The sequence below is a fragment of the Palaemon carinicauda genome, chromosome 17 (genome assembly GCF_036898095.1).
Source record: "Palaemon carinicauda isolate YSFRI2023 chromosome 17, ASM3689809v2, whole genome shotgun sequence".
Classification (NCBI taxonomy): domain Eukaryota; kingdom Metazoa; phylum Arthropoda; class Malacostraca; order Decapoda; family Palaemonidae; genus Palaemon; species Palaemon carinicauda.
The window spans coordinates 102,882,833-102,896,043 of record NC_090741.1 but is presented as its reverse complement, the minus strand read 5'-3'; the positions used below and the strand labels follow the sequence as shown (position 1 = coordinate 102,896,043).

At 37.8% G+C, this 13,211-nt stretch overlaps 1 protein-coding gene across 1 annotated transcript in view; it reads left to right on the top strand.

Annotated features, from left to right (window-relative positions):
• Positions 1–13,211, top strand: part of LOC137656874 (pre-mRNA-splicing factor syf1 homolog) — a 110,136-nt gene that overhangs the window by 88,959 nt on the left and 7,966 nt on the right. Inside the window, exons 8-14 of the mRNA XM_068391244.1 lie at positions 269–489; positions 2,809–3,055; positions 3,359–3,517; positions 3,860–4,072; positions 4,238–4,489; positions 4,700–4,868; positions 6,009–6,155. Of these exons, the coding sequence (XP_068247345.1) occupies positions 269–489; positions 2,809–3,055; positions 3,359–3,517; positions 3,860–4,072; positions 4,238–4,489; positions 4,700–4,868; positions 6,009–6,155 (1,408 nt within the window). The remainder of the gene's footprint in view (positions 1–268; positions 490–2,808; positions 3,056–3,358; positions 3,518–3,859; positions 4,073–4,237; positions 4,490–4,699; positions 4,869–6,008; positions 6,156–13,211) is intronic.

The window sequence follows — 13,211 nt, the reverse complement described above, 5'->3', positions numbered from 1 at the left end:
GCAGTCGTTGTATATAAGAGTATGTTAACCTTTTATGGACTTCATTTTTTAATTTCTTAACTTTTGTGATCTGAAGAGGAATGGAATTGGTCTCTGTGAAAAGCTTATAAATATTTTGTTGTTGATTATTAGTTTTATCTTATAAACTCAGAAAACATATACAGTATTGTATATAGTATTGTCAATTTTTTTATTCCATTACTGTACAGTATTCTAAAGAATAATAGTATCAGTGGTAAATATTAAGTAAATATCTGGTTCATTGCAGATAGTGGCAACATATATGGAAGCAGTCAAGACTATTGATCCTAAACAAGCCACAGGTAAACTTTATTCGCTGTGGGTTGACTTTGCCAAGTTCTATGAAGATAACGATCAGATCATGGATGCCCGCATCATCTTCCAGCGAGCTACTGAAGTTCTTTATGTGAAGGTTGATGACTTAGCAAGTGTTTGGTGCGAATGGGCTGAATTGGAGATCAGGCATGAGTAAGTTAACCTAATTTATATAAGCAACTGCAATAAATAAATAACAAGCTGTACAATAATTGGAAAATCATTCAGCCAAGAATGTATGCATTTATGATGGACTTAACAAGATGGGGATTTAAGTCTAATATAATCATTTACCCCTCCTCAGTAGTAGTTAATTAGTTGAATGTGATAGAATTTTTACTGTAGCTATTTGTGTACTCCATTTCGGTTTCTAAAGGCAACTATGAATATTTATGCATAAGTTGCCTCAACCTAGATGCCACCAACTTACTTGAATTGCAAAACATGCTCAATATTTTTTTAATCCCTGAATGTTCCAAAACAAAATTTAAATACGTCAGGTACTGAGCAAAGTTGGTATATTAAGAATCCTTGACACCTCTTTAGCCTAATATTTGCATATGAAAACTCTAGGGTTGCATGTATTACTATCATTGCCTTATCATTAATGTGCCATTACATTAGCAAGACTTGAAACTGGAACTATTACATTACTAACCTATTATTTATTGGAGACATACTGGATTCGGTAATAACTTTTTTGTTATTGGCCAGGCACTGGTACTGGTAAAGTTATTGTTATGGAGTATTGAATGCCAGACTTACTTGGTTAAATCTATCATTCTGTAATGAAAAATCAAGCAATGGGGAAGGCTAGAGAATTAATTCATATTTTCTATATTCATTGATTTATATTATGCACTTTATTGAATTATGTGAATACAGTATATCTCTCAGGCAATTAAATGAAAGTGCTTCTATATTTAAGCTTTTCCTAGAATGAAATGCCTACTCTATTAAAGATTATTTCACTATACCCGCAATGATTCAGGCAACTGATATTAATGCTTTGTCAGAAGCAAGCCACTTCTGTTGTAAAGTTCTGTCTTTGTATCAGTTTAGGGTATAGCGAGAAGTGCAACATAGTTTCTCACTTGGTATTTTTGCCTCATCCAGATACTAAACTTAGACATAGTATTTTCATCTCACCCAATTTTTTACTCTGACTGATCTGAACTTAAGCTCTTTTTCTGGTTTCACGCTTGGGTAAATATAGATGCCTCTTTCAAGTGTATTTCCAGTTTTGGGATCAGGCTATACTGATGACAGTGAATCCTGCCTTTGGAGTCTTTGCCTTACTAAAGGTTTAGGCTTGACCCTCTGAACATTTTATTTTAGATTTTGGCTTTTTGGATCCTTAGGGAAATTTTGAAGGATAAGAGCTAACTTAAACAAGTATCCTAGTACAAAAGAAAAATATTAAGACCTACTTTGGCTACTCAGGTTTTTACTCCTTATTTGGTTTTCAGTCCACTTATTTCTCCTCCAATGCAAATGAAGGTGGAATCAGTTTTCACTAAGAATAATACAACTAATACCTTTCTTGTGGTTTTGGGATTTACAATGAATTCTAAATCCATGTTGGATTGTCATTCGAATCAGTTACTCACTTTGAAGAAAGAGATAACAACATTGTCTTCTGTTAAACAGATCTTAGATTCAGTAAACAATCTGTAGTATCTGAGTACAAATTGGTTTTGTAACCTACAGAGTTTAAATATCTTTTAGACAGTCCTTTACAGTATAATGCTTTATTATCCTTTGCCAAAAAGAATGAGGATTATATTCTGAAGGAATTACTAAAATTATTAGATTGTCTAGCTAAGACTATTTCATACTCCGCTGTGGAGATTGGACAGTTGTGTGGCAACTTTAGGAAAGGGAACAACTATGTTTTCAATAGAGTAATAGTGTTATACATGATAATAAAACAATATTTAATGATAACCCCATATTTTATTTTGTTTAAGAAGCTTTTAGCACAAATACTTACTTAGATGTCGGCTAAATCTCACTTTGATTTGATAGCCCAGCCTATCAGAGCCTCTAAATCACCAGCCTTTCAGTATGCTTCCAGAGAGAGGCTTAGGTGTCACTCCCATTCTGCTAGCAATCTCAATCTATAGGCCTTCCGAGTAACCAGGGTTTCATACAGAATTCTTGAATTTCAGAGAACAATGTACCTATAAGGAGAAAAACCTGCCTTTCTGGCAAGTTTGTCAGAGGTTGTAAGTTCACCAGGTTATCATGATCTTGATTAGTTGAAAATTTAATCAAGTATATTTGAGAGTCTTGTATCTATGAAACAATAGCTGTGCAATTCTGTTTTGCACTATATAATACAGTACTTGGACACAAAAATGCACTTATAGTAAACTACATGGGTATGTTGTGTTATATTTTCTGGAATTGTTTATTATAGCTTTTTTCAATTTATTTGCATTTTATTTTGACATCTCATTCACCTTTCAGCAATGAAGAAGAAGCTCTGAAACTTATGAAGAGGGCTACAGCACCACCACCACATAAAGTAGCTTACAATGATGAATCTGAGCCTGTTCAGCGACGTGTGTACAAGTCTCTGAAATTATGGTCCATGTTTGCAGATTTAGAAGAAAGTTTAGGAACTTTCAAATCGTGTAAAGCTGTGTATGACAGAATTATCGACCTTCGAATTGCCACTCCACAAATTATTATAAACTATGGAATGTACCTACAGGTAGAATATTATGTTCACTTTAATCTTGAATGAAGATTCTTTGGTATCATAGAAAAGAAATCCAATATATTTGTAAAAAGACATTTTATTTCAAGATTGTTAAGATCACCATCAAAATTTCTTAGCCTCACTTAAAGTTAGCTTTACTTCAATTAAAATTTTAGCCATAGTACTGTACAGTATAAGTCAACTTGATTATGGTTTTGAAATGTCTGATTTAGCCATAGTGCTGTATATTACATGTGAACTTGATTATGGTTTTCTAATGTCTGGTTATTCTTTTATGTTTTGTCTTCATTGCAGGAAAACAATTATTTTGAAGAAGCATTTAAAGCCTATGAAAAAGGGATTGCTCTTTTCAAGTGGCCTTATGTATATGATATTTGGAACACCTATCTTACAAGGTTTTTAGAGAGATACAAAGGAACAAAAATTGAACGAGCAAGAGATTTATTTGAGCAGGTAAGCTGTTTCTTTAGTTTACCTCGCCATATTTAAGCAACTTACAATAAATGGGTATGCCTGTAGTTTTTTTGCTCGACTTTCTTGATTTTATATATTTTTTAAGAATAGAGGTTTTGATTGTACACATTGTCTGACATGGATTATTGTATTGATCTTTAAGAAACTATACATATTTCAAAGTTGTAACACAACACCTACTGTATAGGCAAGATTTTTGTTCATTTACTTAACATGCTAATTTTGATAGTATCCAACAGCTTGTAGATGAGACTTCATTGACTTGATTGTTTTTTCATTTAAGTAACAGTATATAAAACTTGCTAATCTTTTTTTCCACAGTGTTTAGAGAAATGCCCACCTAAATATGCCAGAAATTTGTACTTGTTGTATGCCAAGATGGAAGAGGACCATGGCTTGGCAAGACACGCAATGCAGATCTATAGCAGGTCCACTAAAGCTGTTCCTCCTGAAGAGAAATTATCAATATATAACATATATCTACAGCATGCACAGCAAATATATGGTGTGACTAAAACAAGAGAGATATATCAGGTATGTATAAAAATTGTTAATTCTTTACTATTTAAGGTATGCCTATGATATTAGTTTGGTATAAAGATGATAAAGCTGAATTGTGTTATGACATTTTATAAAGATGATTGTTACAATATTCATTAAAATCAATTGCTACTTTTCTGTTTTTGTTTTTGTTTCCAGGAAGCAATTGATGACCTTCCAGATGAGGGAGCAAGAGAAATGTGCTTGCGTTTTGCAGAGATGGAGTGCAAGCTTGGAGAGATTGATCGGGCGCGTGAAATTTACGTCTACTGCAGTCAGATTTGTGATCCACGTGTTACTGCTGATTTTTGGGCCAAGTGGACAGATTTTGAAGTGGCTCATGGAAATGAGGACACAATGAAGGAACTTTTGAGAATCAAGCGTTCCATGCAGGCTAAATATAATACACAGGTCTGAATTTATAAGCTAGGGTTCTTTTAAGGGTTAGAACATACTGAATACTGATTTCTAAATTTATCTATATTCGTTTTTTGGCATTATAAATTATTTCTTGAATGTTGTGCTTTATGGACATAAGACTTGGCAGGTAAATGGTTAGAAGCTTACCAACACACACACACACACACTTTTTAACTCATAAGTATGTAACCTTTTTTTCAGGTTAATATGATGTCAGCGCAGATGTTGGCCTCAGCCGGAACAGTGGCTGGCACAGTATCTGATCTGGCACCTGGGGCTAAAGATGGAATGCGTATGCTTGAAGCCCGTGCCTTTGCCATGAACAAGCCAGATGAACAAAATCCTTCATCTGCAGCTCCAGCTGCCCAAGGTATAGTTATTGTTTTCAAGCTTAGTTGACTAAATGGTAATAACTAGTCTAGATATAATACTAATCTTTCTTGCTGAGCTGAGTTAAAGGTAATAACCCTAACCAAATAATAAGATGTAAAATAGAAATATCCCAGTCCTCTGTTCATTGTATATTTTTTAACTTATGGGAAAGGATACTTGAACTTATATAGTGAATTAATATGATCAAGTAAGGTGTATTAAAGTAATCATCATATATTTTTTATTGGTTGTGGAATTAAAATTTAAAGTAGTTGCCATGACTCAGTATTTCAGTGATGAATACTATGAATTTGTAGTGTAAAAAGCGAATTCTGCCTTCCTGTTTGGAGAAACAAGGTACCATAGATGTACAGTAGTCAGAATATCAAAAAGGATGCATGTTCATGGTCAATTTGGGAATAGCTGATGTAGTCAGAGTTGGAAAAAGGGCATATATTCATAGTTGGGGCATAGGTGATGACATGTTCATAGTTAGTTGGGGAATAGCTGATGTATTGTAGTCAAATTAGATAAACAAGACATGTTCATAGTCAGTAAGGGAATAGCTGATATAATCAGAATAGGAAAAAAGACAGGTGTTCTTAGGCAGTCAGGGCATAGCTAATGGAGTGTAATTAGGAAAAAGGGTGTGTATTTATAATCAGAACATAGCTTGTGTAGCCAGATTAGGAAAAGGACATATGTCTAGTTAGTTAGGGCATAGCTAATGTGGCAGAATAAATAATAAAGGCACATGTTCATTGGCAGGGCATAGCTGATGTAGGCAGATTAGGAAAATTGTGAATAAAACCAATCAGGGCATAATTGTAGGACTATTAGAAAAAAATAAAAATGTTCATAGTTAGTTAGGGTATGACTAATGTAGACAGATTAGAGTGAAGAACATGTATTCATAGTGGGGGGGGGGTTTATAGCTTATGTTCTTTGTATAATTGTTGGCATTATGTGGAGTTGAGGTATATGTGAATAATTCTTTTCAATCAGGATAATGTTTTAATAATATAGTCATTTAAATAAATTCTATTTTAGGAAAATTCTGTGTTGTGGAATATTTTATTAATTAGGTATTTTTCAGTTGAGAATGTGGAATTTATAGTTGATTGCTACTGTTTTGCAGGAGGAGGGTCCAAAATTCTCTTTGTACGAGGAACTACCACAAAGAGGGATGAAGATGTTGCCGATACTGCACGTACTGCGAATCCTGATGAAATTGACCTTGATGAGGAGGATGACGATGAGGATGAAGATGATGAGGATGACACGGGTAAGAATGAGGTGTCATATTTCAGCAATATTTTTTTACCATTTTTTTTTTTTTTATAAAAAGGGTACGGTATAGTGCTTTAAAAAATTAACTCCATACTGTATTTTGTTTAGGTTTGGTAGCCTGAAGAGATTTACTAATTTTTATTTCAAACTATTTGTTTACACTTCTATATTCATAGTTTGTTCTTATACAAATACAAACCATCGTCCTACATAGAAGGAGAATGATAACATGTTGCGAAGTTGGAATACAGCAGTCAAAACTTCATAGTGAGGTGTAGGTAGTTGGCCAGAGGTAAGCTTACTCACTGAGCAGTCACATCGATAGTAGCTGTTAGTTGAGACAGAAATTCTCTAACTTACTGGAGACTTATGGCAGATTTTCAAGCTCTCTTTTTTTTTTTTTTTTTTTTTTTTTCCCAACATGACACTACTGTATTGCATCTTGGGGTATTGTCCTCGAGTTAAGAGACACGATTAACTCTTATCATGTCTCCCACAACACTTAGGTTGGCCAAAGGTGAACGTAGGATTCTCACCTTTGCCTCCTTTGAATTAGACTTCCCTCTGAAGCAATTCTGTTTCCTTCTTTGTTACAACACATGCAAGCAACAGGTATCCTTGCGAGTGCTTTTATTTCAATATTCTTAACCTCGCCTATTGGTAGCCGATTGCTTTGCTTGCCGATCGCTAGACTTTCTCTGCAATCAAGCGACTTGAGATTGCTTGACAAACGTGCACACTCAATCTTCGGCATGGTTACAATTCAGCTGTTGCTGAACCAATCTTTATAAGTTGGATGGCCAGGAACAACAGAAATGCACCTTAACCTCAGACTTGCTTCCACCAGATGCACCTCTACCACAAAGATGCCTCAAGACATCCCTCAACCACAGGCGCGCAACGACACGGATATGTTTTTCACCCAACGCCCAAAAACATTACCAGACGTAATAGCCTAAATGCGTCCCCTCAAGGTGAACGCAGGACTCTCATCTGAGCATTCATTTGCTCTCGCCGGAGCTTAGCTTGCTAGCTCTTTGGAGCGTTTGCTTTTCCTTCAGATGCACTGATATGGCCATGCACTTAAACATTTAACGCATTGTTTTAGAATGCGTGTGTAGAAAAACTATCTTTATTAAATTGCTGGCGTTTGCTGAGGCCAAGGGTTTAGAATAGGTAGTTTACTCCACCTCAACCTGCATACATTACCCTAAAGTTATCTTTGATAAGAGATTAGCAACTGCCAGAGCTAAATGCATGCACAGTGTATTTGCTCTTCAGTGCTTTCACACAATTATAATTGGTAGGTCTATCCAGTTGTGACCATCGACCTACAATTATGCATGGAGTGATCCTCACATTTGATCCCATTGTGGATCAGAATCACCTATAGAAGTTTCCTTTCAACGATGATTGTTGCCAATAGAATTTAGGTCAACTTCAGCAGGTATTCTTCAATAAATCTTAGGAATGAACCAAATCCATCCAGACCCGGAGTCTTTCTAGAATAAATCTTAGGAATGAACCAAATCCATCCAGACCCGGAGTCCTTCTAGAATAAATCTTAGGAATGAACATTGCAAGAAATAGGATTAACGGAAGATAGGACATTGCCTGATCTCTCTTCAAAATTTTTTTTATTATTATTATTATCATTATTAGGTAAGCTACAACCCTAGTTGGAAAAGCAGGATGCTATAAGCCCAGGGGCTCCAACAGGGAAAATAGCCCAGTGAGGAAAGGAAACAAGGAAAAATAAAATATTCTAAGAACAGTTACAACATTAAAATAAATATCTCCTATATAAACTATAAAAGCTTTCACAAAACAAGAGAAAGGGAAATAAGATAGAATAATGTGCCCGAGTGTACCCTCAAGTAAGAGAACTCTAACCCATGACAGTGGAAGACTATGGTATAGAGTCTATGGCACTATCCAAGACTAGAAACCAGTGGTTTGATTTTGGAGTGTCCATCTCCTAGAAGAGCTGCTTAAGATAGCTAGAGTCTCTTCTCCCCTTACCAAGAGGAAAGTGGCCACTGAACAATTACAGTGCAGTAACCCCTTGGGCGAAGAAGAATTGTTTGGTGTTGTCACTTTTATGAGGACAGAGGTCGGTGCCCTGACCAACCTACTACCTAGAAAACTTATAGCATACCTGTAAGGTTTCTCAAGTTTTTTGGACAACTAAGACCAGTTGGAAGGAGTTTTAATATAAGTAGCTCCTACTGTTTTTTCTCTTCCATTGGAAGATATAGGGTTATCCTGTCCTCTATGAATTACAAAGAAAACAACAAGGGTTTGAACAGTATTATGTTTTCTCCTCAGCAGGCCACAGTAAATGGGACCGTTACCCATCCGTTTTCTTTTTGAACTAGTCTTTAAAGTTAAATTCATAGGAGTTTCATTTGTCACTCTTACCATTTTTTTCTCTTCCAGTGGGAGAAATAGGGTTAGACAGCCTCCACGGAGGACGAAGAAAAGGACAACAGTTTGAACGCTATAGTTTTTTCTCCTCAGTAGTCCACAACTACAATCATCTTTTGTACGATTCTGCTCTTGCTCATTTTGCAACAACGCCCTAGGAGCAGCTTTAGAACGTTGCCCCTCTTGCTCGTTATCGCTAATCTATTTAGCTATTACTGGCCCTCACAGTAGTTCCATCTCTCTAGTTTTCTCTCATTGGAGCTATACTAGATATATTACTAGGGGTTTATACTTTATTAAGAAAGTGACTTTGCATAAATGCTAGATCGTAAGTCGCAACTCAGCTGCTCAAGTTGTTGCTTGCAACCGATCGCGCACCCTCTCAACTGCTTGCGATTAGTCACATACCTTCTCCACTACTGTACTTGCAATTGGTTGTACACCTTCCCGTTGGCCTGCTAGACTGCTTTACCATGGGAGTACCACTTTTAACCCTCTCTTTTGACCATACAAGAATAAAACCTGAAGCAAGGAAACAGGTTAGATAGTGAAAAGAATGTAAGGGACTCCTACACAAATATGAATCTGAGCAGAGTACTCAAGTTTGTTTAGTTAAGAGATATGCAATTACTTCCCAAAGGCTCTAGCAGGTAGGGCACCAATCTAGTAGTTACACTTAGGCATATATATCAGAGCTGTCACATGCTGGTGCCCTCTTAGCCTTAGCGTGTTGCCCCTGCCAGTTAACCTGCGAGTCCCAAACCTGTTGCTCTCCCCTCTCCTCTTTTTTTTTTTTTTTTACTACCGAATATGCATCGGACAAATAGTAAAAATATGGACAGGCATACCAATCATGCACTTCATCAGTACAGTCCATGGATGCATGCTGACCCCGGACCAAAGGATGTTGGCCTAACAATGATTATGGCAGAACAGTCACAGTCAAAGGCTCAACAAACATGTGCCAGGAACCTGCTTTGAAAATTTACGGCTATACCATGATGAAAACACCGCTTCTCTTCTGATCAGCGAAGTTAAACAGTACTTGAGAAAATGAAATAGAGGGGCACTCAGTAGAGCACAGAGCATTGCTGTGCCAGCTTATTTCTTGACCTTTTGCGCAACCTTGACCTTGACCTTAACATGTATTAATTGGCATGGATTTTCATGCACCCAAATATGAACCAAGTTTGAAGTCTGTGAGAATGATATCCAAACTTATGGCTGATTACGTGAATTGGATATTTTGCTTGACCGTGACCTTGACCTTCCAGAATTTAATCATTTCCAGCTTTTTACATAACAGTTAATCCCTGCAAATTTAATTACTCTGTGATTAAAATTGTGGGCAGAAGCTGTTCACAAACAAACACAAATTACAAATGCACAAACATGGGTAAAATATAACATTCCAACTTTGTTGGCAGAGGTAATTATGATAACACATACAAATTTAGCATAACCCATGAACAAAGATGGCATGCCAAATACTGAAATGCTTCAAAATCTTTGGCTCTTCCATTAGGGGTGGCATTTCTCCTTACGATGTGACCTGTGGGAGGATGCTTGTAACCTGGTTAGAGGAGGGGATGGTGTCACATGAAGGAGCAAGGGACTGTGGACATGTTCCAATTTTAATTCTGCCTCCAGTTCACTAATCCTCCTCTAATTTACCACCATCGATTATTCTCATTTCTTGTACAGGCTACAAATTCTTCCCTTCATAAGCTCTAAGTTCTCCCCAAATTTTTTTTTTTTTTTTTTATTCCAGTAACATCTGATTGTGATCTCTCGTGACAAAAGAAGTCTACTGGCCCTTGTTCTCTACAATTATCATTTCCCTTGGGATTGGCCCTGTGCTGCAATCAGGAACCATACAATCGGTAACCATGATCAGAAACCACAGCGATTGGAACTTACACACCTTCTTCAGGTGATCGTTACTTTTGAAGTCAACTTAGAACTGGTATGTCTGTCACCTGTTCCTTCCCATCACTGCCAGAAGTGAAACTTTTGGACAAGATCTTCATACGGGCTGAAACGGTTCCATGACCTAGATCTTCCAACTTATTTGTGCGGTAGGGAGACTTCTCAGGTCCAATCTGGGCACTTATACAAGCATTGAAAGGCCACAATACTCGCGCAGCCTTTGGCAAGGATTCTCCCGACCAAGGACAGGCACTCAATCACCCTATTCTGTTTATAGACCGTATGGAGAGTATCGTAAGGGAAGAAGGATAAGAAGACTGATCGGATAGTACGAGTCATGTACACGTGAGTTGATACGTACCGGGAAAGTACTCATCCCTGAGTAGAAGTATCACGTGAGTTGATACGTACCGGGAAAGTACTCATCCCGGAGTAGAAGTATTGGTACGCGTGCTCACGCACCCACTACTCGTTCTTGGGTTCTTTTGAGATTGAGAACACACTGACACTATGAGTAAATGGCTCCATCCTTCTTTCCCCTACCTGGGCATTCTAATTCTCTCATTGGGAAATAGTATCACTACATGCTGCTACCACTACCTGTGCTCTTTCTGTCCAAGATGGGTTTTTAACAGAAACTATCCCAGGAGGCTAAGATGAAGGGCGCCACCCGTCTTCCATTTCTTAGTAGAGGAGGTGGACCTTATCCACCATCTATTGATTCAGCCACTGCAGTGCTGACAACAGAGACCAGATGGAAGACTCAGACACAAGCTACATTGTTCAGAGGTTTGGAATCTGCTTATATGGAATACACTTCCAGAATCAGCCTAAGTAGTTGCATGTTGGACCACTTGTTGGGTACAGCCATATACTTCATCTCAACCCAGAATTTGACATTTCTGAAACCCAGAAGAATTAATTTAGACTTAGTCTCCTCAGTCAGAAGGCAATGACCTTCATGACGCTGCAGCCAATTACCAGTGAGCCTTTGGGTCCCAAAGGAACACGAAGAACACACCTTAACCCTTTTACCCCCAGGCTATTTGGAAATTTCCAATCCTTAACCCCCAGGGGGTCATTTTTTTCCCTGCACATTTGGCATTATATTTTTTTTAAATTGCTCTAACAGCCTTAATTTTAGTCATAGAGAGGTCAGGTTGGTCTCATTCTCTTGGAAAATGCCTGAATTTTCTCAAATAATTATCAAAAAAATGAAAAAAAAAAAATTTATAACATTTTTTTGCGAGGACGTACCGGTACGTCCATGGGGGTAAAGGGATGGCTTTTGTGAAACGTACCAGTACGTCCTTTGGGGGTAAAAGGGTTAAAGTCTTCCATATGGTTCTCCAGGTCTGTAGGGTCAACTCTTCCAGTGTTAAAGTCAATTAGGACCCAGGGATCAACCTTCTTCAACTTTTTTGACTCAGTTCAAGGTGAAGACAGTGGAAAAAGACTTCTCTGTGAACCAATTCAAGCCTTGAGCTTCAAATTTTACCGCTCCTGAGCGTTGAGGCTCGCCTTTTCTTGTGCCCTTTCAAACGAGATTCACCCCTTTGACTTTTTTGACGATTAACCTACCTGCCTCAATCCAGGAGGCAATGATCTAGGACCAAGACAATCTGCTTTCTATTGACAATAATCTGAGAATCATGTTCAATCCGTAAGCACAGGCCTATGGCCGAGCAGAAGATAGATGACCAGAGTATGCTGATAATACATTGAATAATTGTATCAGCAAATGTATGGAGGTAACGCAACTGCTACATGGCCAAGAATTTCCATCTTGTTGGTGGCAATGTCTTCTTGTCTTTGAAGAATTTGTGCTACTCAGGCTCCTACACCAGCAATTGCTCTAGGGTTGTTAAAAGCATCTCTGGGTGGCAGACAAAAATTTCTCTTCCCCCAGGTTTCAGTGAAATTAATTTAATTGTTACTTCTATGCAATTTATGGAACAATATAGTATCCTCAAACTGGAAGTAGTGCTGTTAATAGAATCTGTTCCTTTACACACACACAAAAAAAAAAAAGCAACAACCAGAGGATGTCGAGTCTAGTTGCCGAATGACAAAACCCCCTACAATCTACTGGACTACCCATCACCAGGGATCCTTCTGTATTCAAGGAAGAGGGGCACACCTGAGGAACCGTAACACCTCAGGGATGTGGTTCACAAAAGTAAAATGCCTGCATATCAACCTATAGGAAGTCCAAGCAATGCTTTTAGCTTGGCAATCTTCCCAACAGTTTGATTGTATACTGGGTAGCATTTAAGAACAACCACATTGTTGTGACTTACGTTCACAAGCAAAGGGATACATTGACCCTTTGCAATTGAACTAGCAGGTTTGCATTGGGTCATCCGACAATGTTATAGAGATGTCAGTAAGGTCCATTCAAAGCAAGGGAACTGACATGCTCAGTCATCAGGGGTATGGAGCAGTACTACAGGGGTTCCCACATTCATGCATGATAGAAAGGCTTCTTGCTCCTCAGGAATCACCATCGAAGGACCAATTTCCCTCTGGTTGATCCAGAAATTCCAGTATACTGCTCTCCAGATCTAGAACATCTTCCATTAGACACGTATCCAGTTTCAGGAATGTTGCCATCATTCAGGACACATTCCAACATACCATTTTCTTCTGGATGCCTTAGCCTTTCCGCCTGTCTACCTAGTTGATACATTCTCAA